Genomic DNA, 10,512 nt, shown 5'->3' with positions numbered 1-10,512 from the left:
AATTGAACATATTTCTTGTAAATCTGCAGAAGATGCATTTATTATCTACTATGCACACTGTCTGTTTAATATCATGGTGAGAAAGCCATCCGTAAAGCCAAGCACAACATGCTAGTGTGCTTCTGCCTTTATAATAGTACACAAAGCTAGTAAATGGTGAATCAGTTTGCCAGCAGAATTTTCATGTACCCAGGATGGCTATAAACATGTCAGTTTTGTTAGCCCTAAGGGGCTTTATTCACGAAAAAGACCTGGTGGCCTTTGAGTTTTCTTGAACTACATCTGGCTCCACGCTTGGCAAGACACATAGCACAGTGAGAAATCCCATGAGCCAGTGGGGTTTTGAAAAATCCCATTCTTAGGTAGTTATTTCACAGAGTGTCAAATTCTAGCCACATTTCAAATGCTGGTAACCATATGTGGCTAATGGGTATCATGTGGAGCAACCTGGTTCTAGAAGTTTTAATGATGGCCCATTCACATCCAGCTCTACCATCCAGGGGAAGTTGGGTGTACTATGAGGCACAGAAACTAGATAGTTTATAGAGTTAAAGGGAGATTTTCAAGATCCATGGCCAATCTGCATCTCCTGGGAACTAAAATAGGGCTTGATCACTAGGACTTTGTAAATATCCCTCCTCTCTGAGTATTCTTTTCGTTTCATGAGGATTGTGGCAAACATGGCCAGGAACAGGGCTCCAGTTGTTCTGGGATCACATCTTTACAATTTCTAACAGATAAGAAGAGATAATTCTAGTTCCATTCAGAAATATCCCAGGTTGTGTTACATTTCAATAAGAATGCAGCCAGAGAGATGATAATTTTTTCAAGGCCTGGATTATATGCCCGTATTTATAATTGTCAGATGGAAATTGTTTCTATCAAATGATAAGTATCACAATATATCTTATTTCACCCATGCGATTTGGGGCACTGGGACTGTACCTTGTGTAAAGGATTCCGTAAATAAATATTGGGGAACAGTCTTTTTAATTTGACTGGAATACTTATAGTAAGTCCAAAAGCAGGAGAAATAGAAATTCATTTGTTTTAAATTCATTTTTATGACACAAATGTTTGTAGACTAAGTATCCAAATACTTAGTTTATAAGTGTAAGACTGGTGATTATAAGTGCTTGTTAATGTTAAAGGTAACTCAATATTTTCTTTGTAACCTGTATTTTTTGCAAATTTCTATGTGATTAGAAGAGATGTATTTGTACCTTGTAGCTGTACAGTTTTGCAGACATTTTGAGTGTGACCCTTACAGGATAGTATAATCTTTTTGACCATTAGTCTAATGTGAAATTTTTTCTTTACAGATTTTTTTTTTAGATACTGCAAAGGAAGAAAGTGTTAGTTAATTTTGAAAGAACATTTTTCTTCTTTAGAATTTAGCTGACTTCATGTCTGAATGGGGTCTTAGTCTCAACTTGTTAGTCTAGTCATTTATAACAAAATTTAAAATTGAAGTGTGGCACTGTGTAGAGAGAGACAGAAAATTGCTCCCTGGGAAATGTAGGGAGTCTACTTTGAACTCATATTTCTTCAGAACAAATATGTTACCTTTTTGTGGAAACGAAAACCTTTCCTCTCCCCCTTATGGTCATTAATCAGAAGAATTGTGTGAGTGGCAGGGCATGTAGAGAGCAGGAGGACAATCTTTATTTTGCTTATTTTATTTTTTAGGAATTCCAAAATATTGAATAAAGAAAATGTCACCCACCTTTTTATTTGAAAGCCATCACTACTGAGATTATTACCTTTGGGTTTATAAAAGCTCCGACTTGGTAAATTTAAAATAAATTATGTATAATTTAGGTAGATAATGTGAAAAGAAAATTATGCAACTTTGGTCATTTGGATGGTTAAACACCGAAGTAGTATAGTTCCAGAGGTGTCAACCTAATGAAAAATGGGTTTTCCATTTTCCATGATACTTTTCTAATGGCCAGTTCTTTCTGAAGTCATCCTGATACCCCCTTTGTCCACTCCCACTCCTGCCCTGGCCTTCCTCTCACACAGGTATTTTGTTGTTTTTGTCAGAAGTTCAGAAGCATATTTAATGATGTGTGTAAATGGAGCTTCAGGATCATGAGAGCATCCAACTGTTCTCATTAAATTCAAAACCATACATAATCCCAGCCAAAAATGATATTAAGATTTCTCTTAGCATTTGATTTTTAGATACTTGGGAAAGATAGAAGTTTAAAACGTTTTGCCTTTTTAGCTATTTCAGGGTAAATAGTTTAATTTTAGCTTATATTTTGATCACATTTTATTTTTTATAATCTTAAAATTTGTTTTTCATTGATACATAGAAACATAAAATTGTACATATTAATGAGGTATCCTGTGATGTCTCAGTAAGTGTGATGTTCCAATACAATATTACATAATGTTTCAATCAGGTTAAATATGTCTTACCTTCTCAAACACTTAACATTTCTTCTTAGTAACAAATTTCAAACCCCTTTTTTTCAGCATTTTGAATTGTATAATACATCATTGTTATTTACTGCCACTTTATTGTGCAATAGCACACCAGAACTTCTTAATCCTATTTAAGTGTAACTTAGTACCCATTGATTTTAGTGCATTTAAAATTTATAATTATAACAATAGCTCATGGATCCAGAAAAAAGGTGATGCATAATATCATTACCTTCTATGACTACTTTTCTGTGAATTTTTTTAAGCTTTTGGACCACATATGCTTTTATGTAATTATAATTATTCTTAATTTTGAAATTAGAACTTTTGGTTATGTGTGGAAGAACATGCAAATGAAGAATATATATCTTCTGCTTCATTCAGGAAACCATGTAGTGCTGGTGAAAATCACAAAATGACTGTTTTCTGGAGTCACTGTGGTTTTTAAATTTGTCGCACTTAGCTGATGATTTTAAATACTGGTTGACTATGGGTTATAAGAAATAATTTTATCTTTTAGAGTTGAGCAAGATTTACAGTTATATATGTAGCAGCAGCACAGGAGTGTAAAACCTGTCTAGCTTTGTAAATCTTAGATTTGACTATGTTGCTAGGAAACTCAAACAAAAATATAAGAATAAGCATGATACAAATTACGAAATGGAAATTTTGTTGTTATAAACAATGCAGCTTTGAGTTGCTTTCTCTTGTCAAAACAGTTGTGAATAAAACATTTTTTATACATGAGTTAAATCAAAAAGTAACTCCTTAAAAAGAAATAATCATTTCCTGTTTCCCTTTTGATTTTCTTTGCACTTGAAGAGCTTTTGTCCCTCACTAGGAGTTGTTTTAAATCTCTAGGAAGGTCTGTTGCGAATTTCCCTCTTCAGGATTGGTTAAGATCCCTTTTAAGTGTATGCTGCTTTGTTCTCAGAAAGGCTGGGGTCAGTTGAGCAACATGCTGCTACTGTTAAAAAAAAAAAAAGGAGGGGGAAAAGTGCTGAGTAATGCTGGAGTCCTCTCATGTGGCTGATGCAAACCTGGAGAATTTGCATCATCATGTAGCTGGAGTAAGTTGGTGTGACAGGCAGGAGTTTAAATACGAGTCCATGAGGAAGCTGAGCTGGTTTGTAATGATAGGGCAGCAGTCGCTGCGGCAGCAGCCACAGGGACAGGACAAGGAGGTGGGAACCAGCGCACCAAGCACGCACAGGTGTTTCCGAGGCGTAATTAGAGAGCTGTGGAGGCTAAAATACACCTTTGAGTTTCTCCCTGTGAACACAGTAGCGCTGAGACACTCTGAAAGCAGCGAGGAAGAGAGACTAATCAGTCACACCAAAGAGACACTCAAGTTGAAAGTTTTGATGTTTTTTTCCTCCCTGTTTTATTTTTCCCCCGTGTGACAGGACCATGGTCAAAAAGCCTGCTGTGGCCACCATCTCCAAAGGAGGTTACCTGCAGGGAAACGTCCATGGGGGGCTGCCCTCCATGGGGGGCAGGCAGCCACCATCAGGGCAGGAGAGAGTGGTGCTGAAGAAGAAAATCACTCTGCTGAGGGGAGTCTCCATCATCATTGGCACCATCATTGGCGCGGGGATCTTCATTTCCCCGAAGGGTGTGCTCCAGAACACCGGCAGCGTGGGCATGTCTCTGACTGTCTGGACCTTCTGTGGGATCCTGTCCCTCTTCGGTGAGTACAGCTCTTCGCAGGGGTTGTGTGTGGCCGTGGAGCTGGGAAGTTTGTTTTCTGGGAAAGCAAAGGGTAAATGTTTGAGAAGTAAATGAATGGCAAAGACGACATGACATTTTTGTTTAGGTATGTGAACTACTAGCACACAGTGTCTGCTGTTGGCATGCTCCTGAATTCCCTCAGATTGTTTCCTGCAGGCTCTACTCTCTTTTCCTGACTCACATAGACTCTTTGCTGATTTTTCCCTGAAACTTTCTGGCCTGGGCAATTGTGCTAGGTTACGGGTGTCTGGGGCATTCTGGCAGCTGGCAGGCTGAGCAAGACACCTGTGAAGTGAAACTGGTGTGGCCTATTTAGGTGTGGAACTGAGTGCTCAGCAAAAGTCTCGCCGACTTTTCATTAGCAAGACAAATGGTGGCAGTCTTCTCTTTTGTGATTTCTTCAGTCCATAAGCTTGTCAGTTTCCAATAGTCTTTTAAAAGTCCTTGACTTGGAGGGATGTATAAGGGACATAACTCCACCTTAATCATAGGTGGGAACATAGCAATGGCCTAGGGATAGATCAGGCTTTTGTTTGCACTTTTTCTTAAAGCCCTATAAATATACCTTTTAAGGCAGTATACCTTTTAAAACTTCAGTTGAGTGTTAGTTTTTTGCACTTGTCCATGTTTCACTTGGTCTGCAGGGAAACATAATTTGTCCAATTGTTCACTGAGTGAGTTGGAAAAGAATTGGGAGAAGTATGATCATTATGTTTTCTTCAAAACGTACATCTCTCCCATTGATTTGAGAATTAGTAGTGAAAAGTAAATAAATGCCCTCTCATCAGGTGGGTAAGTTCCTAGAAAGATACCTGAGTTAATTCTAAAGGTCACACAAACTAGTGAATTGTCCAAAATTTTTTTTCAAATTTCATTTGTAGTATGGAGTAAATGTCTGGTATTTTTGCTCTTCTCTGGAACATAGTGTGGTTTGATTTCAAAAGATACTACCTCTGAAGTTTCTAACATCTTGTCCTAAATCTCTGATCAAGTACAGTACCTACTGTTAATCCTATGTGCATCAATCCATTCATTCTTCCTACTCAGTGTCATGATGTTTTAATTCATTGGTTGGGGCAACATCCAGAGAATTTAAATTTTAGATGTTTTAAATAAAACTTGTTACAGTGAAGTCTCAGTAGAGAAAGATCTATAGAGGAATTATTTTTAGGTTTTTAAAAACGAGTTTGCAGCCAGGTGTGATGGCACATGCCTATAAACCCAGCACTTGGGAGGCTGAGGCAGGAGGAGTTTGTAGTATGTTTTATAAAAATAGCTTGTACTTTATCAAATGTTTAGTAACAGTTGTGTGTCATTGTTCTTCTAGTGCTTCTCTCTGTCCTTGCTGTACACGTTAGAGTAATATGGTTATGAAAGACTCTGATAGAACACTCAGTCACTACTTATATCAAAATATTTTCAGCTTATGCATGTGTAGACAAAGAGAAATTTTACTGTTGCTCTTCTGAAGTGACTTTGTATACCCCCAGGCTTTAATCTTCCTACAACACTTGGTATATTTAGAAAAAAACCCAATATCTAATCAGAGTAACTACAGCGAGTTTCCTGGACTTTGCATACCTATGTAGATGTGGCTCCTACTATGTGATTCAATTTTTGCACACAAAGATGTAATAAAATAAATTGTGCACATTATTTTAGATGTAATAAAATAGATTACTATGCATACTGAACTAAAGTGATATTGACTTGTATGATGAAAACATACTTATTCATAAGTATATTATCTTATGCAGAAACCAAAAAAAGAAAAAAGAGCTAAGGGGAGTATAGCTTAGGTTGCAATGGAGTTAATGTTTTTGATTACTAATTAAAGGGAATGTGCTTGTATATTAATCAACTTATCAATAGATTTGCATGCCACTGTTCATTTAAATTACTAGTAGTTTTTTGGGTTTTTTTTGAGCTTAGAGTTTTTATTGGAAATATGGAGGAGAGCAGCTCCTGGATTTCCAGGAGAGGTCCTGTCCAGGGTAGCTGCATGGGCTCTCAATTTAGAATTATGGACAGGCAAGTTGGGTAGTTGCTTAAACATTTAGTGTTCACCTATCACAAAGGGCTCTGTGGAGTTGAAATGACCAATTGGGACTCAAGGTTTTAACCCAGCTCTTCCACATGTAGGGTTTATAGGAAACTGGAATCTCAGAAGGAACTGTGTTAATTTGCATTGTAATTTCCGCAAAATTCAGGATCTCAGTAAAGAGAGCGTGCACCTCTTTTTAGTAGGGAATGGGTTGCATTCCATGCTGCCTGAGGAAATCCATTCTTTGTCCAAAGTTCTAGGGTGCAGTCCAATTTTCCTCAGTATGGCTGGTCACTCCACTCTATCGCAGGTCCTCCCATTAGCTAGCCGCCTTATTCATAAACTAACTAAATAAACTATTTTCTACATTTCCCTGTTCTGAAGAAGTAACTTTAACTGCCACTAAGGGAGAACAACAGAGGGAGACCAAATCTAGCTGCTTCATGCTGAAAGGGGTTGATGTAGGGGAGACAGCAGTCAGGGATTGTCTCCAGAGAGCTAATTTAAGAGGCCTTGGATAGAAGTCATGTTGGGTTTTAGCAGTGATGTACTTTCTTTAGCGGACTGATCTAGCGGACCCCAGTAAAAGGAATCCAGCACATTCATGGTTGGCTCCATCTGTATGACCATTTGGAGTTTGATAGTCTTTAGGCAAGAAGAAACACATTTTACCAAGAGATTAAGAATGCATGGCCCCCCATAAGAACCAGAATGAAAAGACAAATTGGGAAAGAAGCCCAGGTTAAGACACTAGTTTTAAGGGACTGGAATAGGAATTGTAACCAGTTGGGTCCTAGACTTGCCTGTTTAATGGAAGTTATCTATATGTCTGATATCTATTTTATTGTTTTAAGATCTTTTTTTCACTTGATTGATTTATTTATCTAAAGACAGCAAGTTTTATTTATTAGTGCACAAATCTCTCTATACTTGCAAGAAGATGGAGAGCTCTATGGTTTCGAAGGACAACTTTGGCTAAGAATTTGAAGATTCTTCTTAAGCTTCTGTAGCTGTTACTGTGGCTTTTTTCTAGCCTCATTGAACAGTAATAGTGGTTAACTACAGGTGTAGTTGGAGACTGTCAGCAGGGATCAGTGTAGTGATAGGAGCCTGTTTTCCGTGTCTTTCCTATATTACTATTATTTTTATACATCTTTGGTCCTACTTTTCTGCTGGGTATTTAAGACCAAGTTAAAGTAAGACCTGTGTTAATCAATATTAACCTCCCCCTTATGTATCAAGGTCAGTTAAGGTTCTTCAGAGGTTACATATGGAACATGTACAGAGCCTCTGAGTGCCTCTGTCATTGTCATTTGCTAGGATGCGTCAAGGTCTTGGTTGACCATGTGGCTTCCCGTGGAAGCACAGGAGATGGTTCTCTCTTTAGTGACCCTCCTTTGAATACAAGGTACACAGGTTGAATTCTGTAAACCTGGGTCCAACAGTCTTCTTGCTTGAGAGATTGGGTGATTCACTAAAATGTAGAATCTTGCAGAAAGATTCTCCTTATATCTTGGGTCCTTGTTGACCTTGGTAGGCCAGGGCCAAAATATTGCCTGTCTTCTTAGCCAAGTCACCCTTTTTTTAAGCTTTTGTCTTCAAACCACAGTTCTTGATCACCCAGGAGATTAGTTACATAAATATTGCAGTAGTAGTAGTAGGTTTAACTATCTTCTCTAGATATAAAGTGCCTTGAAATATAAAATATGACCATAGAACTGTTATTTTTTACAAATCATGGTCATCTTTGAAGTCGAACTCTTGTAGAATGTCAACAGATAACAATTATAAAGTTTTACAGAGAAGATTTGAGGTCAATGACAATGTATCATTTTAGTATGACAATCATGGTGACATTATATTAGAACCATTTAGGTTTTGTTATTATGTCTGAAATACATTTAAATCTCTATTTTAGTATAAAATAACTTTTTAGTCAGTTACCTTTAATTACAAAATATTAAATGATATAAAGAAACTTTTACTTAATTTGTTATCTTTTAACCATCCTCTGTTAGCAGAGTGACATTTAAGTAGAATGTACTTGTTTATAGATGTACTTTTCTTTTTTTTCTTTTTTTGGTACTGGGGATCAAACTCAAGACCTTGTGCTTGCAAGGCAGGGAGCAGAACCACTGAGCTATCCCCAGCCCCCATAAATGTACTTTTCTCATGGGTGGCTTGTCCAGTTTTTCCCAGAATCTTATGGTACCACAGCCCAACAATTATTAAATAAATTATTATAATGTACTTGAGTTGGCTATAATTAAAAGGTTGAGCTTTTAAATGTCTAAAATAATAAGGTTTTCTTATTAAAAGATCCTCCTGGTTAAATTTACAAAGATAGATTAAAAGGCAAATGTTCTATATTTTATTAAGATAGTTTCTCATGTTCTCCATTGTTAGGCTTTTGGTTACTTAAACTGAGCTTTAAGAGTTAAAGAATATTTAAGTGTTCGCTTGTAAAATGTTTTCAATAATAAATTTATGGTTAGTTAAATTAACAACTATTATCTTAGATTATGATTCAACCCATATATCTGGAGTAGAGATACATCTGAAAACAAGATATACTGTGAGTCAAAGCTTTAAAGTTTATAAAATTAAAATGACATAAGGTTAATACATTCAAAGTAACTAATAGATGCTCTCTTTTATACAGCATACATCTAGACCTTAGACATTAAAAAAAAGATAAAAATGTAGCTTCTCTTTAAATTTGATCATTTAAAACTCGATCTATATCTGTTGGCTTTGATTAAACAAATATTTTGTTATTATCTAAAAGAATTACACTTATATATTGGGTAATAAGTCTATTCATGTCATAAACACCATTTCTTAAATGTACAAGAGCTCTGAAGATGTCCTTTAATTCTTGTTTGGATTTTTGAGACAGTCTTGCTATCTAGTTCAGGCTGGCCTTGAACTTGTGGTGATCCTCTTGCTACAGCTTCTCAAATGCTGGGATTATAGCATTCACCACCACTCCTAGCAGATGTCCATTAGGTGTCAGTGCAGTTACGTATTCACTGTAAAAACCTGTTAAAGGAGTCTAAGTTTTTCCTTAAGAGTAAAAACTAAGTAAATATGTATAAAGTTTTCTATATAGTTATGATACTAATTATTGCTAACTGCATGGTATGTTCAATGTATTTCTTTCCTAAGTGTACAGATTTTCAAAAGTGCAAAACAAAAATTTTTTTATCATACTTGTGACTTCCAGAAAGAAGAGCAAAATGTAAGGGGAAAACCTTCCGTTTTTTTTAAGGTCTGGAAATACGGGACTAAGAGTCAAAAATTTATGTACAAAATGGTCTCCAGTTTACAGTGATTTTATTTAAGATTTTTAAAGACTTTACAATAATACAAATATGCTAGGCTAGGCTATGTTATGATATTCAGCAGTTTAGATATATTAAGTGGTGAACAATATCTTCAATTTACGATGGTGTTTTTGAAATGTAGTCCCTCTGTAAGTGAAGGTGCATATTTATTTGATTATAACTTTTGTTTTTTTAGCCAGTGTCAATACATGGATTTTCATATCCTGCTTTGGACTTTTTCATCCATATAAAATGGTTATTGAGACCCTTAAATGAAAATCTCATTCCTCAGAACTTAATTTAAACCTAGAGTAGCCATCCTAAAGTTTCTGCAAATCACACTGAGGTTTGGTGTTGATTGTCTGACAATAAATTCTGAGGTACTTAAAGACTGTTTCCAATAAAATTTTATATTGGATGCTTTTCTGAACAGTCTACCAACATGGCGACTGTTTCCCAAAAGAGCATGAATTGCAACTAGTTATAATTAGTTATAAGTAGAAGAAATGTATCACTGGCCCCTATGCATCCACCTGCATACTAGTTACTTTGGAATCATCTAGGAATTTTAAAATTACAAGCCTTTTTATTCCTGTTTTAGAGCATTTGGATTCTTTTGCTTGGTGAGTCTATAGAAAGGTCTTAGAGTGTTTTTCCTTTGAATTTTTTAAAATGAAAAATCGAGGTAGCTCAAATATAATACTACTTCTGGAATAGGTAAGTGTTACTGAGATTTCCTTGAGCATCCAAGTTATGTTGAACAAATCTGTATGAAATGTTACCAACTAGTAATAACTTTCCATACACAGTGTCTTAAGTAGCTTGGGCAAAAACTGTGGCTTACATATGAGCATTTAACAGTATAGAACTTTTTACATGATTTTAAATTTAGTTTTCATCTTCTTGATATTAATTGCTCAAATTAATAAGTATAACTATATTTCATGTAGTGCTTGCTATGTATCAGGCCCAGTACTG

General features: G+C 36.0%; 1 protein-coding gene across 1 annotated transcript in view; it reads left to right on the top strand.

The window, feature by feature from the left end:
- The first annotated feature begins 3,557 nt into the window (after nt 1-3,557).
- The window catches only part of Slc7a11 (solute carrier family 7 member 11), a 73,087-nt gene continuing 66,132 nt past the window's right edge, over nt 3,558-10,512 (top strand). Inside the window, exon 1 of the mRNA XM_021236499.2 lies at nt 3,558-4,123. Within this exon, the coding sequence (XP_021092158.1) occupies nt 3,844-4,123 (280 nt within the window). The 5' untranslated portion in view covers nt 3,558-3,843. The remainder of the gene's footprint in view (nt 4,124-10,512) is intronic.

Source organism: Heterocephalus glaber, unplaced genomic scaffold (assembly GCF_053883595.1).
Source record: "Heterocephalus glaber isolate CG9 unplaced genomic scaffold, H.glaber_assembly_v1.0 deba00001586, whole genome shotgun sequence".
NCBI lineage: Eukaryota > Metazoa > Chordata > Mammalia > Rodentia > Bathyergidae > Heterocephalus > Heterocephalus glaber.
This window is presented reverse-complemented; position numbering and strand designations above follow the sequence as displayed.